This window comes from Filicampus tigris, chromosome 20 (assembly GCF_054856515.1).
Source record: "Filicampus tigris isolate MCC_2025a chromosome 20, RoL_Ftig_1.0, whole genome shotgun sequence".
NCBI classification, from domain to species: domain Eukaryota; kingdom Metazoa; phylum Chordata; class Actinopteri; order Syngnathiformes; family Syngnathidae; genus Filicampus; species Filicampus tigris.
Genome location: NC_141236.1, coordinates 1,059,824 through 1,081,469, shown reverse-complemented (window position 1 = coordinate 1,081,469; position 21,646 = coordinate 1,059,824). Strand labels below are relative to the sequence as shown.

Here is a 21,646-nt window from a genome sequence, read left to right as displayed (position 1 = left end):
TGAATGCTTTGTCATGACAATAGTAATTCTTATTGGAACTCTTAACTTAAAGTATGTTTCCTGATTAAGTAAGGTAGTAAATTGAATTTACAGAATACATGCATGTCAGGATGGTTCCATTTCTGCCTCATTTGTTGGATGTGCCAAAGCGGTCACACTGTGAAGAGCAATTCTGTTCCACCGTGAGCCATATGGATTATGAGGAAAACTTTGCTACTGCCCATGCACGCTAAACAAATGCTAAGTAAACGCACACACTCCGAAATTACATGCAAATTACATGCCTGTATTCCAGAGTGACGCATGTGGCACAAATCTACGACGGCGTATTAGTGTCACCCAGCGAGAGAAAAAGACAAGATTTAAAGTCATCATGAAACTGAACATGAACAGACTTTAAATCGCAACATGACGAGATTCAAAGTCGTCATTGCGCTAGTTGACGAGTCCTGAAGTAGGTCACGTAGCTCGGTTGTGACACCAGGATACACCCAAACATCAAGTCATAAGTCTACATATCAGTGATGAAAATGCACTTTTCATAATTTGCAGTTTTGTTATTCAACTTTATTCCAAATACGGTGTATGAGAATGGGTGTTGTCATGACGACGTCAATAGACATCATGATGACGTATTTTTTCTCGCTCGGTGACACAATACACCGTCACACAAATCACCTTACATCAAATAATATTGTTTTTCTCATTCTGATTGCTCTAGTAGTTGGCATTGTTACACCAGTACTTACTGCCGCTCAAAATGTCATTATATATGTCATATCATTAAATAATAGGAAACATTTAAATGACATAAACATTCCCAAAAATCAATGTAAGTCTAGTCATTTCTCAAGGGTTCACATTTTTCCCCGGATGTTTTATTTTAGTTTTTTTAGTTTTTTCTTGGGCGGCACGGTGGTCGACTGGTTAGCACGTCCGCCTCACAGTTCCGAGGTCGTGGGTTCGATCCCGGCTCCGGCCTCCCTGTGTGGAGTTTGCATGTTCTCCCCGTGCCTGCGTGGGTTTTCTCCGGGTCCTCCGGTTTCCTCCCACATTCCAAAAACATGCATGGTAAGTTGATTGGACTGTCTAAATTGCCCCTAGGTGTGATTGTGAGTGCGGATGTTTGTCTCTGTGTGCCCTGCGATTGGCTGGCAACCAGTTCAGGGTGTCCCCCGCCTACTGCCCAAAGACAGCTGGGATAGGCTCCAGCACGCCCCGCGACCCTTGTGAGGAGAAGCGGTACAGATAATGGATGGATGGATAGTTTTTTCTTGCCCTCCTCTGGGTTAAGATGAGGGGATTTCATTAATATTTTGCCAACTATGGGCATGTGAGGCCCTATGAGACTTTCTTGTGATTAAGGGCTTTTTAAATACATTTGACTTGACATACATTTATTTTAAATTGTTAAATATTGCCGTAAAAGGTAGTTATGTTTGGCAGAAGCTGTATTCCATCCATCCATCCATTATCTTCCGCTTATCTGAGGTCGGGTCGCGGAGGCAGCAGCGTCAACAGGGAAGCCCAGACTTCCCTCTCCCCAGCAACTTCTTCCAGCTCTTCCGGAGGGATCCCAAGGCGTTCCCAGGCAAGCCGGGAGACATAGTCTCTCCAGCGTGTTCTGGGTCGTCCTCGGGGTCTCCTGCCGGTGGGACATGCCCGGAACACCTCACCATGGAGGCGTCCAGGAGGCATCCTAATCAGATGCCTGAGCCACCTAACTGGCTCCACTCAACGCGGAGGAGCAGCGGCTCGACTCTGAGTCCCTCCTGGATGGCCGAACTTCTCACCCTATCTCTAAGGGAGAGCCCGGACACCCTCCGAAGGAAACCCATTTGGGCCGCTTGTATCCGAGATCTTGTTCCTTCGGTCATGACCCACAGCTCATGACCATAGGTGAGAGTAGGAAAGTAGATCGACCGGTAAATTGAGAGCTTCGCCTTTTGGCTGAGCTCCTTCTTCACCACGACAGACCGATACAGGGTCCGCATCACAGCAGACGCTGCACCGATCCGCCTGTCGATCTCCCGTTCCATCCTACCCTCACTCGCAAACAAGACCCCAAGATACTTGAACTCCTCCACTTGAGGCAGAATCCCATCCCCGACCCGGAGAGTGCATGCCACCCTTTTCCGACTGAGGACCATCATCTCAGATTTGGAGGTGCTGATTTTAATCCTGACCGCTTCACACTCGGCTGTGAACCGCTCCAGCGAGAGTTGGAGATCGTGGCTTGAAGTATCCAACTGTACCACATCATCTGCAAAAAGCAGAGATGCAATACTGAGGCCACCAAACCGGACCCCCTCGACACCTCGGCTGCGCCTAGAAATTCTGTCCATAAAAGATATGAACAGAATCGGTAACAAAGGGCTGCCTTGGCGTAGTCCAACCCTCCCCGGAAACGAATCCAACTTACTGCAGGCAATGCGAACCAAACTCTGACATTGGTGGTACAGGGACCGAACAGCCCTTATCAGGGGGCTTGGTACCCCGTACTCCCGAAGCCGCGAGGGACACGGTCGAATGCCTTCTCCAAGTCCACAAAACACATGTAGACTGGTTGGGCGAACTCCCATGCACCCTCGAGGACCCTGCTGAGGGTGTAGAGCTGGTCCACTGTTTCACGTCTGGGACGAAAACCACATTGCTCCTCCTGCATCTGAGATTCGACCTTCCGACGGACCCTCCTCTCCAGCCCCCCTGAATAGACCTTACCAGGGAGTCTGAGGAGTGTGATCCCTCTGTAATTGGAGCACACCCTCCGGTCCCCCTTCTTAAAAAGGGGGACCACCACCCCGGTCTGCCAATCCAGAGGCATTGTCCCCGATGTCCACGCGTTGTTGTAGAGGCGTGTCAACCATGACAGCCTCTCAACATCCAGTGCCTTTATGAACTCCAGGCGGATCTCATCCACCCTGCTTTGCCACCGAGGAGCTTTTTGACTACCTCGGTTACTTCAACCCCAGAGATAGGAGGGCCCACCTCAGAGTCTCCAGTGGAAGGCGTGTCGGTGGGATTGAGGAGATCTTGGAAGTATTCTCCCCATCGACCCACAACGTCCCGAGTTGAGGTCAGCAGCACCCCATCTCCACTAGAAACAGTGTTAATGGTGCACTGCTTTCCTCTCCTGAGATGCCGGATGGTGGACCAGAATTTCCTCGAAGCCGTCCGGAAGTCATTTTCCATGGCCTCCCCGAACTCCTCCCACACCAGAGTTTTTGCCTCAGCAACCGCCAAAGCTGCATTCCGCTTGGCCAGCCGGTACCCGTCAGCTGCCTCCGGAGTCCCGCAGGCCAAAAAGGCCCGATAGGACTCCTTCAGCTGGACAGCATCCCTTACCACTGGTGTACACTAGCGGGTTCGGGGATTGCCGGCACGACAGGCACCGACCACCTTGCGGCCACAGCTCCAATCGGCCGCCTCAACAATGTAGGCTCGAAACATGGTCCACTTGGACTCGATGTCTCCCACTTCCCCCGGGTTGTGGGCAAACTTCTGCGGGAGGTGGGAGTTGAAACTCCTTCTGAAAGGGATTCTGCCAGACGTTCCCAGCAAACCCTCACAATGCGTTTGGGTCTGCCAGGTTGGACCGGCATCTTCCCCCACCATCGAAGCCAACTTACCACCAAATGGTGATCAGTTGACAGCTCCGCCCCTCTCTTCACCCGAGTGTCCAAAACATGCGGCCGCAAATCCGATGATACGACTATAAAGTCGATCATCGAACTGCGGCCTAGGGTATCCTGGTGCCAAGTGCACATATGGACACCCTTATGTTTGAACATGGTGTTCGTTATGGACAATTCGTGATGAGCACAGAAGTCCAGTAACCGAACACCGCTCAGGTTCAGACTGGGGGGGCCGTTCCTCCCAATCACGCCCTTCCAGGTCTCACTGTCATTGCCCACGTGAGCATTGTAGTCTTCCAGCAGAACAATGGAGTCCCCAGGTGGAGCGCTCTCCAGCACACCCTCAAAGGACTACAAAAAGGGTGGGTACTCTGAACTGCTGTTTGGTGTATAAGCGCAAACAACGGTCACGAACTTTCCCCCCCACCCTAAGGCGGAGGGAGGCTACCCTCTTGCCCACCGCGGTAAACCACAATGTACAGGCGTCAAGCCAGGGGGCAATAAGTATGCCCACACCTGAGTGTCCAACCCCTCTCGAGAGGACTGGTACCAGAGACCAAGCTATGTGTGGAGGTGAGCCTGACTATATCTAGTCGGAACTTCTCAGCCTCACACACCAGCTCGGGCTCCTTCCCTGCCAGAGAGGTGACATTCCATGTCCCAAGAGCTAGTTTCTGTAGCCGGGGATCGGACCGCCAAGGTCCCTGCTTTTTACCGCCGCCCAGCTCGCAGAGCACCTGGAGTCCATTTTATTTTTCATCATAAGGGGTCATTTGAGCCGAGCTTATTCTGGTCCCTCACCTAGGACTTGTTTGCCATGGGTGACTCTGCCAGGAGCATAAAGCCCCAGACAACTTAGCTCCTAGGATCAGTGGGACGCGCAAACCCCTCCACCACGGTAAGGTGACGGCTCATGGAGGCGAGAAGAAGCTGTAGTAAGCAAGTTAAAATATAAACAAGAGCTAGTGTTCACAAACACTGTCCATCCATAATTGTTCTGTGAAGCAAGTGCAGATTAAAAATATTTTTTTTATTCAATATTTTATTCAAGAATATCGTCAAATTATCATTATTGAGTTTTTTTTTTTTTAAAACTATCAAGATATATCTATATATTTTTTTATCCCCGTATCGCTAAAAAGGGAATTAGAATTTAATTAAATTGACTTCGGAATGCAAGTATTGCGTTGTCTGTACCTTATTTATTTTTTCCTGTGGATATTTATCAGTTTCTAATAAGGGCCACTGATTGTTGATGGAGTCGTTGCAGCTGATTAATGAGTTGGTTCATTCATGTAGGAACAAAGGTCTTATTCTTGCCATGCATATTCTTCTCTCAGCAGTGCCATCACTGGTCAGTGAGGTCATCAAGGAGAAAGTGCAGCAGCGCAGCATCCAGCTTTCATGGGAGGAGCCGCGACAACTCAATGGGGCCATCACAGAATATGAAATCAAATACTATAAAAAAGTAGGTAAATGTTTGTCTTTCTTTATACTGTATGCTGTATATAGGTGTGTGTTTATATATATATATATATATATATATATATATATATATATATATATATATATATATATATATATATGTGTATGTATATATATTAGGGTGTAACGGTATACGTGGGTGTATTGTGTTTTAATAGGTTTTGGTATGGCATGCTTGGTTCGGTCCACCTTGCGTACCGTTTCTGATCAGCTTTTATTATTAGCGCGAGCTTACGAACGGGCGCTATTGACTGTTGCACGCGGGAGAGGAGGGTGGCGGCACAAAAGAAAGAGCCAGAGCTCGAAGGTCCCCCCCGAACACTGCGATCTCCTGTTTGGGAACATTCTGGCTTTCCTGTTAAAATCGCCGATGAGGAAAGGTACGTGGAGGAGTGCCAAAGTTGGATGCCGACATTGCAAATTGAGATCGGCGGCTATGTTGCTGGTAGCATATCTAACATGCACGGCATCATCCGACTGTGAATGTTTCTTAGACAAGGAAGCAAGCGAGATTAAATAGCGAGATTTATCATATTGTAGTGTCTTCCAGAAACGCGCAGTTGTCAGAGCTAGTTTAATGATCAGGTTCTTATTAATCCAAGTACAACTGCTCACACTCTTCTTCGTTCTCCGCTGCTCCTCTCGCTTGCCGTACGATCATCATCAACATCACAACTCAGCAACACACAAATCCGACCACAACACAGATAACCCAATTCGTTAAAATATGCTGTTGAACATTCAAAGATGTCAATGCCTAAAAAGTGTATACAATTTCATAAAGACTTTTTAAAGTTTCTGTATTTTTTTCATTTTAAAAAGAGTTTTAATATAGTTAGCAATAATTGTAACTGTTATTGTATGCATTTTTTTTCATCACAAAAAGTGTATATATGTACTGTAATGACAACTTGTCTTTGACTTGAATACTTAGATGTGTCATAGGCTGTTGGTGCTGAGTGTTTAAAGATTTCAGTGTCTTAATAATTTTCAAAATTAAGAGATCTTTATTGTTAGTGTATTTTTTATTCTGGTGTAATTTCTTAGAATACCACCGAATGGTTCGCTTTTAATTATTTTTTCTAAAAAATGTACCGTTTACTTCTCAACTTTTTCGAAATAAACAATAAAATAAAAAATCAGTTATTTTGTTCCAAAAATATACCGAAACCGAAGTTTAAAAAAAAAAAAAAAGTGATTTAGCGTACCGTTACACCCCTAATGTATATGTTTCTTTGTTGTTTGTTTGTTTATTGAACATACAAACAGAAAACAGAAAACAATCACGTATGAAGTTACAAAAAGAATTAAAAGAGAAGACATAACTGCTCAACATTAAGCACAGTTTACATGTTCGAAAGGGAGTAGGAGGAAGTAATAATTTATCTAGTCCTACCCCTTGTTCTTTGTGTATTTTCAAATTAATACAGTAATTGGTCATTCATGTAGTATGTCTCAACAAGAAAAGAAAAGTCAATATATAAACCTACTCATTTACTTACCGTACTTTTACGTGTGTATGCCTACATACATGCAATATTTAAGCACACACTTTGGCACATTCATGTATCATTATACTCTCATACTCATAATTAATATTTCATTACATTACACTCAATTTAACACATTTACACAAAATTACGGCATTTGGGCAATTAACTGAATTTTAGCCGATTTATATAGTCTTTTTGTACTTTACTTTTGAACCTGTTTTTGAACACAGAAAGTGATTCACATGTTTTCAGGTCAATTTCAATTCAAATTATTCCACAAATTTACGCCTCTTCTTACAGAAACACACGTTTGCTTAATCAATCAATCAATCAATCACATTTTATTTATATAGCACTTTTCATACATAAAAATGCAACTCAAAGTGCTTTAAAACATTCAAAGCATCCATCCATCCATTATCTGTACCGCTTCTCCTCACAAGGGTCGCGGGGCGTGCTGGAGCCTATCCCAGCTGTCTTTGGGCAGTAGGCGGGGGACACCCTGAACTGGTTGCCAGCCAATCGCAGGGCACACAGAGACAAACATCCGCACTCACAATCACACCTAGGGGCAATTTAGAGTATCCAATCAACTTATAATGCATGTTTTTGGAATGTGGGAGGAAACCGGAGTGCCCGGAGAAAACCCACGCAGGCACGGGGAGAACATGCAAACTCCACACAGGGAGGCCGGAGCCGAGATCGAACCCACGACCTCTGAACTGTGAGGCGGACGTGCTAACCAGTCGACCACGTGCCGCCACATTCAAAGCAAAACATAGAATTATCTTCAATCAAAAGAAAAGATAAATTATTTAAAATTGATGACACAGGACCCATTGATACCTTTTTAAATTGCATTTTAGATATCAAGTCATGGATGGCAGATAATTTCCTACAGCTCAATCAGGACAAGACTGAGGTTTTAGTTATCGGTCCCGAAGGTCAGAGAGAGAAGCTTTTACCAAAACTACACATTTTTAATCCCTCACATTGTGTGAAGAACCTTGGTGTCATTTTTGACTCTGAGCTCAGTTTTATTCCTCATATTAAAAATGTAACCAAGATTGGTTTTTATCACCTTAAGAATATCGCCAGAGTCCGCCCGTTTCTCTCTCAGGCTAACACGGAAGTGCTGATGCATGCCTTTATTTCCTGTCGTTTAGATTACTGTAATGCCCTGCTCTCTGGCCTCCCGAAAAAGAGCATTTCACCACTGCAACTACTGCAGAATTCAGCCGCTCGGGTGCTGACGAGAACCAGAGGGCGGGAGCACATTACGCCAGTTTTGAAATTGCTGCATTGGCTCCCTGTGTGTTTCAGGATCGATTTTAAAGTACTTTTATTAGTTTATAAATGTGTTAATGGTCTTGGGCCATCTTATTTATCTGATTTGCTTTTATCATACCAGCCCTCGCGGATCCTGAGGTCCTCTGGCGCCGGCCTTTTATTTATTCCAAGGGTGAGGACCAAAATGCATGGCGAGGCTGCATTCAGCCGTTTTGGTCCTCACCTTTGGAATAGCCTGCCAGAGGACGTCAGGTCTGCAGAGACTGTTGATATTTTTAAGAGGAAGCTCAAGACACACCTTTTTAGTCTGGCTTTCAACAACTTTTAAATAATTTATCTTTTCTTTTGATTGAAGATAATTCTATGTTTTGCTTTGAATGTTTTAAAGCACTTTGAGTTGCATTTTTATGTATGAAAAGTGCTATATAAATAAAATGTGATTGATTGATTGATTGATAAAAGTTGTAAATAGTAATAAAAGTACTTTAAAATCGATCCTGAAACACACAGGGGGCCAATGCAGCAATTTCAAAACTGGCGTAATGTGCTCCCGCCCTCTGGTTCTCGTCAGCACCCGAGCGGCTGAATTCTGCAGTAGTTGCAGTGGTGAAATGCTCTTTTTCGGGAGGCCAGAGAGCAGGGCATTACAGTAATCTAAACGACAGGAAATAAAGGCATGCATCAGCACTTCCGTGTTAGCCTGAGAGAGAAACGGGCGGACTCTGGCGATATTCTTAAGGTGATAAAAAACAATCTTGGTTACATTTTTAATATGAGGAATAAAACTGAGCTCAGAGTCAAAAATGACGCCAAGGTTCTTCACTCAATGTGAGGGATTAAAAATGTGTAGTTTTGGTAAAAGCTTCTCTCTCTGACCTTCGGGACCGATAACTAAAACCTCAGTCTTGTCCTGATTGAGCTGTAGGAAATTATCTGCCATCCATGACTTGATATCTAAAATGCAATTTAAAAGGGTATCAATGGGTCCTGTGTCATCAGGAGACACGGCAATATACAGCTGCGTGTCATCAGCATAGCTGTGAAAGCTGATGCCGTGTCCCCTGATGACATCCCCGAGGGGAAGCATATAAAGATTAAAAAGTAGGGGGCCTAAAATCGAACCTTGAGGAACCCCACATTTAATTTCATGGGTTTTGGAGGAACAAGTATCCATACTTACAAAGAAATATCGGTCTGTGAGATAGGAATAAAACCAGTCAAAAAACAGTGTAATGTTTGTTCTTGTTTTGTATTTTTTTGTAGAGACTTGTGCCCCTGAAATCATAGCAACTTTCTCTGATTTTGAACAGCTTCTGAGTATTGTGGCAGAGCAAGTTATTGTCCATCTCCATTTTTATAAATTGGAATGACTTTTGCTATTTTCATTTTTGATGGAAAGATACCGGATTTGAATGACAAGTTACATACAGTATGAAATATTTTTCTTTTTAGATTAATTTGCTATACCGTATTTTCCGGTCTTTAAGTCGCTCCGGAGTAAAAGTCGCACCAGCCATAAAATGCACAATAAAGAATTAAAAAACATATATCAATCTCACTGGAGTATAAGTCGCATTTTTGAAAGAAATTTATTTGATAAAACCCAACACCAAAAACAGACATGTCATTTAAACTTTAAATGACGAACAATTTAAAATAAAAATAGAATAGAGACAACAACAGGCTGAACGGTATGCTTACGTTACATTACACAACGCCCCCCTTCCACCACTCGGAAGCCAAGTTGCCTCCGTTGCGTAACGCTGATGAATGTGTCCATATAAATCAAAATAGTAAAATTGTGCACTTAGTACACATCATTTCCACGGAGCTACGATGGTAACATTTAACTAACATTCACACATGTAGAATTACAAGAAAGTTACGGTAATATTAGGACTGTATGTGAATTTGGGGGGATTCGCCGGAGAACTTCATCCAAACAGTCACTCGAATCAAAGATCGTGACCGGACACAGATATAGGGAACAACGTGGCTTTAATAGCACTCCAATCCATTCCACAGAGCTCAGCAACTCGCCCAATCCCGGCGCGTACACGACGACGAAGACAGCGCGCATCTGCCGCTAACGGCTATCCATCCATCCATCCATTATCTATACCGCTTATCCTCACAAGGGTCGCGGGGCTTGCTAAAGCCTATCCCAGCTGTCTTCGGGCAGTAGGCGGGGGGCATCCTGAATTGGTTGCCAGTCAATCGCAGGGCACACAGAGACAAACATCCGCACTCACAATCACTCGTAGGGGCAATTTAGAGAGTCCAATCAACTTAACATGCATGTTTTTGGAATGTGGGAGGAAACCGGAGTACCCGGAGAAAACCCACACAGGCACGGGGGTGAACATGCAAACTCCACACAGGGAGGCCGGGGACGGGATCGAACCCATGACCTCTGAACTGTGAGGCGGACGTGCTAACCAGTCGACCACCGTGCCGCCCCGGCTAACGGTTAACAGACTCGAAACGTCTCTTGTTAAGACCCCTTAGCTGTCCAACAATATGCCCGAGATAAATCCACGTAAAGAAAGGACCCATTAGCTTCCCAAAAACATGCCTGGTGTAAAACACACAAATGAAACAGTAAACCAATACCTGTGTAAATGAAGCACTAATGAGGAATTTACAATAGGTAAAGATAACTTTAAATTCATCAAAACGGTCATAGATCGATTAAATAAGTCTTTTATTTATCGATGACCATATACAATGTTTCCAAGTCTCCAAAAGTATTTATGTATTCGGACCTAATTATCTGTTCGTCTTCTCCGCTCTCCGCTCCGTACGTGTGTGCAAGACCACAGGCACTGCAAGTAGATGTATTGATAGACAGTCAAATTGTCTATCATACATTTTAATTACTTATTTAACAAAATATTAAAGTTAACTGTTTAAATCATGGTGGCACGGTGGCTGAATGGTTAGCACGTCCGCCTCACAGTTCAGAGGTCGTGGGTTCAATCCTGGCTCCAGCCTCCCTGTGTGGAGTTTGCATGTTCTCGCCGTGCCTGCGCGGGTTTTACCCTTGTGAGGATAAGCGGTATAGATAATGGCGTCATTTTTGACTCTGAGCTCAGTTTTATTCCTCATATTAAAAATGTAACCAAGATTGGTTTTTATCACCTTAAGAATATCGCCAGAGTCCGCCCGTTTCTCTCTCAGGCTAACACGGAAGTGCTGATGCATGCCTTTATTTCCTGTCGTTTAGATTACTGTAATGCCCTGCTCTCTGGCCTCCCGAAAAAGAGCATTTCACCACTGCAACTACTGCAGAATTCAGCCGCTCGGGTGCTGACGAGAACCAGAGGGCGGGAGCACATTACGCCAGTTTTGAAATTGCTGCATTGGCTCCCTGTGTGTTTCAGGATCGATTTTAAAGTACTTTTATTAGTTTATAAATGTGTTAATGGTCTTGGGCCATCTTATTTATCTGATTTGCTTTTATCATACCAGCCCTCGCGGATCCTGAGGTCCTCTGGCGCCGGCCTTTTATTTATTCCAAGGGTGAGGACCAAAATGCATGGCGAGGCTGCATTCAGCCATTTTGGTCCTCACCTTTGGAATAGCCTGCCAGAGGATGTCAGGTCTGCAGAGACTGTTGATATTTTTAAGAGGAAGCTCAAGACACACCTTTTTAGTTTGGCTTTCAACAACTTTTAAATAATTTATCTTGTCTTTTGATTGAAGATAATTCTATGTTTTGCTTTGAATGTTTTAAAGCACTTTGAGTTGCATTTTTATGTATGAAAAGTGCTATATAAATAAAATGTGATTGATTGATTGATTGATTGATTGATTGATTGATGGATGGATGTTTATATTGAATTCATGTAGTACTCTGAATTAGAACTGCTGTGATTATTTTTGTAGAACTGATTGTCTGGGTCCAAATTTTTCTCAGGATCGAATGTCTTGTGGTCAGTATATTCGAAGGTTTTGAAGTCAATTTTTTTAGTATGTAGATTTACGATTACAGTAGGGTCTCTAACAGTTTTGTTTATCAGGTTTTTCAGTGTGCTGCTATGGGTATGTAATTGTGGTACGGTTGTTGTCACCATATACTGTGAGCTTATTATATTGAATGTTTTGGTGCCTTTTTTTTCATTTTTATTTTTTGTTTTCTTTCCCATAGTTTTGTGGATTAATTGCCACTATGGAGTTTAGGTGTGCTTGTGTGGGGATAGGTAATCAACTTGTCCTGTCACAAGTATGCAATTTCTCCTTTTTCTCTTGCAGCTCTCAGTTCAGGCAGCACTTTTCTTTTTCTTTTTACAGCATATGTATAGTCCTCATTTAGGAAATTTCTCATTCCCTTAAGATTCTTGGCTTTTTGTAGAATATTTGATTTGTCCTTGAATCTTTGGAATTTTACTACCACAGGTATTGGTCTAGCTTTGCTGTCTCCTCCAGGTTTTCCTGTGCGGTGATCCCTTTCTATATCAACCACTTTTCATTTTCATTTATCACTTGACGACTTTTTCTTCAGTCTCCGTCCATGACTCTCTTGGTGACGCCGGAATTCCATCAAATACTATCTTTTTTTTCTCCTGGGTTGTCCTTCCAGGTAGTCCATTTTGTCTGTGAGAGCCAGCAGTCTTTTACATACTTTACAGACATCCGCTTCTATGGCTTTGTTGTATTCGGCCTGCTTATCGTTGTCCGTTTTTAAATTGTCCACCTATTTTTGTGTGTATTGTAAGCTTGATTTTTGGAGGACCAAAACTGTCAAAATCAAAAATAAATAAAAGTGAAAATGAAAACGAATATAAAAAAATATAATTGAAAAAATAAAATAAACTATACATAAATTGATATTTAACTATTTTCGTTTTGTCCTTTTCGTATTTGCATAAAATGTAAATATGTAAATGCAGCTCCACATTACCTCAAGGGGGAGAAAAGGTCAGGCTTAAATAAGCTTAGCTTCTGCCTGTGCCATTCTGTCATGGGTTATTTGAGTGTAAATTGTTGTATTGTGTGTATATTATGGATTGTACTGGATGATTGATGACAGAATAAACAATGTACTACTACTGTACTACTATTTATTCCCACATTCATTTTGCTATTTATTTTTTTATTTTTAAATATTTTTTTTTATTTTTGTATATTTTTGCTTTTATTTTGTGTTATATATTTTTGTTGTTCTTATTTCCATATAATATATATATATATATATATATATAAAAAAAAATTTTTCAAGTATATTTTTTATTTTCACTTTTTTTTAATTTATGTTTTATTTTGGCAGTTGTGGTCCTGCAGTGCAGAAAGAAATGTTAAAAAATGCAAATGATGGGGTGGACTTAAGTGTGTCTTGGGTTGAACTATTCGCCTATTGGTTGATTGACATTTCAGTGCAAGAATCAACTAGGTATGATCGGCCTGCTAGTGAGCAACAGCGAGAAGTCTTGTGTCTTGACCGTTAACACCACACGACTCTCAATGGCGGTAAATATGGATTTGATCGTGGATGGTCGTGCAGGTGTGCAGCAGAGGGCTTGCGGCCTTCGCTTGCCACCTGCTTGCGGCGGCGGTTCGATCGTGGAAGCTACCGCAGATGGGCGGCGGAGGCTTCGCGGCTCTGCTCGCCACCCACGCAAGCTAGTGAGGCGGTTCGAAATATTGAATAGTTAGGCGAATAGTTCAACACACTTTGGACCGCCCCCTCATTAGAATAACATTTCTTAATTTTAGCATGAAATGCAGAAGGAAATGTCATTCAGATGTGAGGGCGGTCCTGAAAAAAGAAAAAGAAAGAAAAATATGGAAATACAAACAAGTAAATGTCTAAAACAAAATAAAAGTAAAAATAAACACCCCAAAATAAAAATAAGTAGCAAACTAAATGTGGAAATAAATACAAAAATAAATGCACAAATATAGTTCAATATCATTTTATTCATATTTATTCTATTCATTTCAATTATCATCATGTCATCTTCCAAACCGCTTATCCTATACAGGGTCGCGGGGAGTTGCTGGAGCCTATCCCAGCCGTCAATGGGCGAAGGCAGACTACACCCCGAACTGGTCGCCAGCCAGTCGCAGGGTACACATAGACACTGTCACTGAGCGGGAATCGATCCCACGCTGCCCGCACACAACTCAGGCGTGTGTACCACTACACTATCAGTGGACTGCTCATTTCAATTATATTTTTTATATTTGGTTTTATTGTCACTTTTATTTATTTTTGATTTGGGCAGTTTTGGTCCACAGATTTTACCTCCTCTATCTCTCATCGAAGTGCATCCAGTCTGTTATTTGTCGAGTCCACAATAATTGTTACAAAACCTTTTTCCTGTTGCTGATGTAGTAGTGCTATGAACATATCTTTTGTTTTTGTTTCATCAATTAATTTACCTGACTCAGTGAGACATACTTTTAACTAATTAAATGTCACATGGGTATAAATAACCACTGTTAACATTAAACTTGTAGAGTTAATCCTTTGTTGCTTGTTAAATGGAAATCTTGTGACATACTGTATGCTGAGATGACATGCATGTTTCTCTTATGTGATATCAAACATTAGGACAGGTCCATATTTTCCCTGATTTGGGGTAAATCCAATTTCATAGACTATTGGAAAGTGGCACCACTATATTGGTTAAAGTATTTTCATTGTATGTTGACTTGGCCAGATATGACGACTCAGACCTTATTTAATGTTTGCTCTCACCCAAACAGAAAATGTTTAATTTATTCTCATTTAACTTTTACCATAGGATCAGAAGGACCGAACCTATTCGACAGTAAGGGCCAAATCCACATCAGCAACTGTGAACAACCTGAAGCCCAGTACAGCCTATGTTTTCCAGATAAGAGCCTTCACACAGGCAGGATATGGAACTTTTGGGCCCAGATTAGAGATAACGACAAAGGAAGAGGCAACTGGTAAGGTCTACCATTGCATACTTTATTATTGTTGAGTGTGACTGTTATTCAATATGTGCTGTATTTCTCTTTATATGTCCCTCAAAAATGTCAATTTTATTCACGGTGCAATATTTGTTTTTTTATAAACATTCTAACGTTCAGTTTCAATATCTTTACCCACAATATTGTGTTAAGTAAGTAATATTTGAAGCACAAAACAATTGGAGGTGGGGAGGGGGAACTAAATCATCATTTACAGCCTTAAAGGCCTAGATACACCAATCGGACGTCGGTTGATGTAGCGAACACTGTCATAACATCAGCCCCCAACAGGAAGCGTCTGGTGGGCATTTCAGCATGTTGAATCGGTGTCGTGAGTCATGACATTTGGCCTCTCTGATTGGCTGTTAGCTAGCAAATCAGCACACAGGGCAATAAGAGAAAGTGACAAATGCAGATAAACAGTGCCTTTGCTGCCTTAATAATCTTCTTACAAGTACAAGAGCGAGGGTTGACAATGTAAGTATTTCACGATACTGTGTCAAGAGCGTAGTGGTTTGCTTCACAGAGGAGTTCACCGTTAGCGAAAAATAAAGCTGAATTCATACTTTACGTTTTTATAACCCGTCCCGGGCCAATAGCTTTCCGGTTGGCATTCTCTAACCATGAGGAATAGTGACTACCGCCGCCAATGGTATGGAGGGGTATTAATCTCACGCATGCGCAGAAGTTACTTTAATGGTCAGCATCGCTGTCTGTCGTTGCGGTGTATTTTTTCAGCACCACAGGGGGTCGGCGTCGGTCCTAGTTGGCCAACGTCGTATTTGTCTATCTAGGCCTTAAGAGTGGAGATAGGGACATTGCTCTCTCTTGACAGGTTGACTTGCAGTTATAAAAGATGGATTATATTTAATGAACAGTAACAACAGATTATTTATTTTATGTACTTATATTATCGAATTTAAATGTAACACGTGTTGTAGGTATCACCAAGAAAAAAATAGCTGAGATTACAGATTCATTTGCCTAAACCAGGTGTGGGCAATTTCATTTCTTGAGGGCCGGTATCTTGGATGTTTTATGTCTCCCTATCAGCTCATCAGCAAACTCTGCAGAAGCTGAATTAATGATCCTGATCATTTCAATCAGGTATTTTGTAGCAGGGAGACATACTGTATAAAACATCCAGAATACCAGCCTTCCAGTCCAAAATTATCCACCAACTGTAATTTTCAAAACAATCTTCTCTTGACTTTCACAATTTGCACCATTGCCTGATAGTGGGAGAATTAGACCACAGCATATCATCAGTGCAGTTTGTAACACAGAATTTACACTTAAGAGATATGTCATGTCATGTCATCTTCCAAACCGCTTATCCTATATAGGGTCGCGGGGAGTTGCTGGAGCCTATCCCAGCCGTCAATGGGCGAAGGCAGACTACACCCCGAACTGGTCGCCAGCCACACTTAAGAGATATGCTCAACCTTATTGTTATCACCGCTAACTATAGTTATAGCCAAGGGAAATTATTTGTTTTAAAAAAAAAAACTATAACAAATTGCTACCATTTATGCTGACATAATGTCACTGGGGAAAAGACGATGCAAAATGAAAAACATTTGTGTTGTGAGCATATTCCCAATTGAAACTAATCACTCACACAAGATGGAGGGCCGCTGTATGTAGAGTATTTGTTCATTTCATTGAGGGGTGCTGATGAATTAAAACAGCTAAAATCTACAATGTTCGAAACTATTTTTAGCTTTTTCATTCATAAATCTAAACTGAATAAATGTTATTACATTTTTTAGCACCATCAAGATGTTTTCATTCTTTCTTTGAGCAGTGACACTAACATGCATTTTAGAATTTACTGTACTGTAACTTACTTAGGCAAACATACCTGTAGAGTATTGTAGTAAAATGACAACTTAGGAGACACCAGAGGTGGACGCGTCAGTAAATTTTGCCGGTCCGTCATTCGCCAGCAGCTGGACACCCGTCCGCCATCGTCAATCCGTGATTACCTCAAGCCTGACCAAACTGTGCTCGTCAGTCCGTCATTCTGTCGTTATTTTAACCTCACTTTCATCATTGGTAAATTACAGGTCATCGCCATCATTTTAGGACTGTCAGTATATTTCACCAGTCGAACAGTCCATCAATCGTCAGTCCGTCTGTCCGTCACTCTGTCATCGTTATTTTAACCACGCATCTGTCATCGCTAAATTACAGTTTGGCCCCACTGGGTCATTCCATGCCAAATCACCCAGTTAGTGTAACAGAACGGTTTTGATTTTAATGAAACTTGCTGTACTTGTTGATAGTGATGGTACAACTCTAAATTTCACATTTTAGGTCAATCAGAACATGGTTTTGGGAGTTTTAATTAGTTTGCCAAAAAGGGGCATGGTCACCTTCCTTTGAACCCTTGAATCTCAGGAAATACTGGGTCAATCTTGACAAAACAGGTATTGTTTGAAAGGGAATCCAACAAGGAACCCAAATTAGCAATCATTCAGAAGGTTGGTAACTTTACATTTTGACCTAAAATTTGACCTTGAAATTGACCCTGTGGATCACATGACCTTGACAAAGTTTATCATGAAATGTAATCTCTCACGTTTTCTAAAACAAGTTTCATAGATGTAACATTTATATTTGAGCAGCAATATGGAGTCAAAGGATCCATGCCCTGAGATTTGCAATGATTATTCAAGAAACACACAATCAATGTTCAACTTTCAATTAATATTCGATGATTTTTAACTTTCAAGGAATATTAATTGAATAGTAACTGAATATTCAATGAATATTTTGAGGTATGTACGCATTGAGACCTTATTGCTGCTAAACAATAAAAAAAATAAAATAAAAAAAAGGTCATGTCTGAAACTTGTATAAATTCTAGAGAACATGGTAGGGATTACATTCCATGAAAAAAATTAAGACAAACAACCTTCCACACTCACAATCATATCTAGGGACAATTTAGAGTGTCCAATAAACCTATCATGCATGTTTTTGGAATGTGGGAGGAAAACGGAGTACCCGGAGAAAACTCATGCAGGCACGGTGATAACATGCAAACTCCACACAGGAAGGCTGGGGCCGGATTCGAACCCACAACCTCTGCACTACTGATTAAGATGACATACCAAAAAAATAACCAGTCATGAAGATCATCAAACACCAGGCATGTCCAGCCGGTCCTTTAGGGCTGCTGTCCTGTCTGTTTTCCATCTCTCGCTGCTGCAACACACCTAGAGAAATGGAAAACAGGCAGGACAAAAGGAGACCCATATACAACAAAGAAAAAATTGAATCGTCCAGGGGTGTGTAGTGGCAGGAGGGCTGCGTTTGTGGCAGGCAGGCAGGATTTGGAGGTGTATGGAAGGAGTAAAGATAGCATATCAATCCCAATGCTATTCATTGTGTTCAGTCATGTCTTAATGACTGCAGTCTTTCTCTTTTAAAGTTAACTCTGAGCATTTCTATTTTTCTGCATGTTTGTCTGTGTATGTTTTTGTGTGCGTGTCCCTCTCACCAGCTGCAATTGTCTCCAGCGAGCAGAACCCTGTCATCATCATAGCAGTGGTAGCAGTTGCAGGAACCATAATCCTGGTGTTCATGGTGTTTGGCTTTATCATCGGGAGAAGGTATGCTCTCTCAGGCCCCATTGACACGCCACTTTTATGAGTCTGATTGCCAATTAGCTTTTCTGTCATTCACAAGCCTTGTCGTCACCCGCATACACGCACACCCATCCTGTCATGGCATGTTGTGCTAATGGACTGTGATCTTTTTGTTCCCTGAGGTCCAACATAATTATCTGTGTTGGATGATAGACTAGTTTTTCAAGGTGGTTTCTTAGGAATCTGTCACATGATAAACAGGTTTAGTGTCAAAGATTGCACGATGATGCAGCAAATCGAAAACAAAGTGTTTTTGTAAATATTTGATTTTGTTAACAATTTGTTTGTTTTTTCTGTCTGATCTATCACACAACAATGACATTGCCAATAAAATGCATTGTGATTTGGGGTTGCATTTACAATTTGGAGTTCAGCCATTCATGAATGGGCTATTGAATCCTTGTAAAGAGAAAAGTGGGCTATGTGCATTTGTTGGTGTGTTGGGATACGGGTTTTCACTCAAGTCACTCAAGTTGCCGACCTTAAGATTTCATTGACCTGAGCTGAGGGCTTAATCAGGGAGCAGTTGAGGAGGAGACAGAACAGATTTTCATAGGGGCCAGGTAGATGAGTATGCTAGTAAATTCATTATTGTCAGATCAGTGTCAAAAGTATTCACGTTCATGTTTCAATTTTCTGATTAATCTTACATTCATCCACCCCACCCCAAAACGTTTGACTTAAGTTGAAGGACAAAAGCTTGGGCTGCATCACAGGAGCATATTGTGCCCTATCCCACCTCCCCCCAAAAACATTTCTATGATAATGATTATAATGTTATATTAAAATGTAACATTGAAGGCTACCTGTTTCAGCTGCATACATGCCCATTAAAAATGATCTGATTTAGGAAGCCTACAAGGCTAATAAATTCAAGTAAATTAAAGTTTGCAGCGTATTTCAATAGAGCTGTTTTAGAATAACTCCTCCAAGTACAAGCAGGGATGTGAGATGGTTGTCTGGTTTTCTGGCAACGAACATCCTCACTGCTGCTACTCGGTTGGGACACGGACATCTTACATATATATATATATATATATATATATATATATATATATATATATATGTATATCCATAATACATCCATTATCTATACCGCACAAGGGTCGCGGGCTGGAGCCTATTCCAGCTGTCTTCGGACAGTAGGCGGGGGAGACAAACACACAGAGACAAACAAACATCCGCACTCACAATCACACCTAGGGGCAATTTAGAGTGTCCAATCAACTTACCATGCATGTTTTTGGAATGCGGGAGTAAACCGGAGAACCCGGAGAGAAACCACGCAGGCACGGACGGTGAGAACATGTAAACTCCACACAGGGAGGCCGGAGCCAGGACGGAAGAGACAGACGGATGGATATATGGATAGATAGATAGATATGGATAGGGCTCAGGTAATGACCAATCACGGCTCACCTGTTTTCTGAAGCTCAGCTGTGATTGGTCGTTACCTGAGCCCTGAGCAGTTGTGATGTCATTTTCTACAGAAGTGACAAAATGGCTTCCCCCCTGAAATGGCTAAAAAGGGGTGAATTTTACTGCTTAACTCATATTTCACAGATGTAATTAATCAGAATGTCATGTTTCAACTAGTGGGCCTGCAGAGAACATATTATTGAAAAAAAATATGTTTGGCTTGATTTCCTCTACTTTGTCAACATACTGAAAGAAACCAAAGCTGTCCAAGCATGATAACAATTCTTCGGTAAGGGGCAGATTATTATTTTCAATGTGGGTGTCACCCTATAAGATTACATTGGGTGAGAATGTGGATAACAGGTTGAGTAAGGCGGAAAAGTCATTTAAAAAGTTACTGTGGGTTGTATAGATGGAACAGAAGGTCTTTTGATTTGTGGTGGAGATCTAAATATACACCTACAACCAATGTTGGATTCCTCCTTTTGTAAGAGTTATGACAAGAGGTCTTGTACAAGAAAGTGAATAAGCTTTTTGGGGAGGCAGGTCTCATTGATATTTGGAGGGATTGTTTTCCCAGCAGACGGGATTATAATCACAACCACAAGTGTCATTTGGACAATGGACCTAAGTGATCATGCGCCTGTACATTTTTCCGTTGACTAGAACCTTAGGCCTAGAAATAAATCATGGAAGCTGAATGGTAGTCTAATTAATGATCCTCCTTATAAAAACAACATTAAGAAATAAATAAACCTCTATCTGGAGCTCAATGATAATGGAGAGGTTGAACCCCCCCCATTTTGTTGGATGCTCTGAAAGCTGTTATAAGGGGTCAAATTATAGCAAGAGGCCAGCATCCATTGCCACAGTACACTGAAATGACCCAGATGCAAGGAAATGCAGAGTTGAATCAAGTTTTGTTCCAGATAATAAGTCAGTCCTTACTTAGATCATCCAAAAGCTCAAAAATTGCATTGCTGACAAGACCGTATGTCTCAATAATTATTGTTCATGGCATTTCAGAAACGTTTAAATAAGCAGAAAAAAAATGGGTTCTCCCCGTCGCCTGTCATTTTGCTATGACTGCTACTAGCCACAATAACTGCAGTCATGGTTAACCACATCTGTGCCCATTTGCACCAGCTCTTCAGACATGGTTTTTAAAGACACAAAATCAGCCATGCAGTTCATCTCCGATTTGGTAAATCACATCGCTGCTAAGTGAATCTATGTGCATCTACTCCTGCCAGTATTTTGCACGTTCAGCTCAAAACGCAAAATGAATTACGTAGCAATTTTGCCCGTTTGGCAGATGCAATCCTGGATGCATCAAGTTAGAAGATCAGCCTCCTCACGATTTGTGTGAGCAATTAAGTTTGCATCCATCCATCCATCCATCCATTATCGATACCGCTTATCCTCACAAGGGTCGCGGGGCGTGCCGGAGCCTATCCCAGCTGTCTTCGGACAGTAGGCGGGGGACACCCTGAATTGGTTGCCAGCCAACCGCATGGCACACAGAGACAAACATCCGCACTCACAATCACACCTAGGGGCAATTCAGAGAGTCCAGTCAACTTTCCCTGCATGTTTTTGGAATGTGGGAGGAAACCGGGGTATCCGGAGAAAACCCACGCCGGCACGGGGAGAGCATGCAAACTCCACACAGGGAGGCCGGAGCCAGGATCGAACCCACGACCTCTGAACTGTGAGGCGGACATGC

At 42.0% G+C, this 21,646-nt stretch overlaps 1 protein-coding gene across 4 annotated transcripts in view; it reads left to right on the top strand.

Annotated features, from left to right (window-relative positions):
- Positions 1-21,646, top strand: part of epha7 (eph receptor A7) — a 155,568-nt gene that overhangs the window by 93,945 nt on the left and 39,977 nt on the right. For 3 of the 4 annotated variants that reach the window (XM_086017950.1, XM_086017951.1, XM_086017948.1), the window contains 3 exons: positions 4,976-5,103; positions 14,653-14,821; positions 18,357-18,465. In XM_086017950.1, the coding sequence (XP_085874076.1) occupies positions 4,976-5,103; positions 14,653-14,821; positions 18,357-18,465 (406 nt within the window). The remainder of the gene's footprint in view (positions 1-4,975; positions 5,104-14,652; positions 14,822-18,356; positions 18,466-21,646) is intronic. The other variant, XM_086017949.1, reaches the window with a different exon arrangement.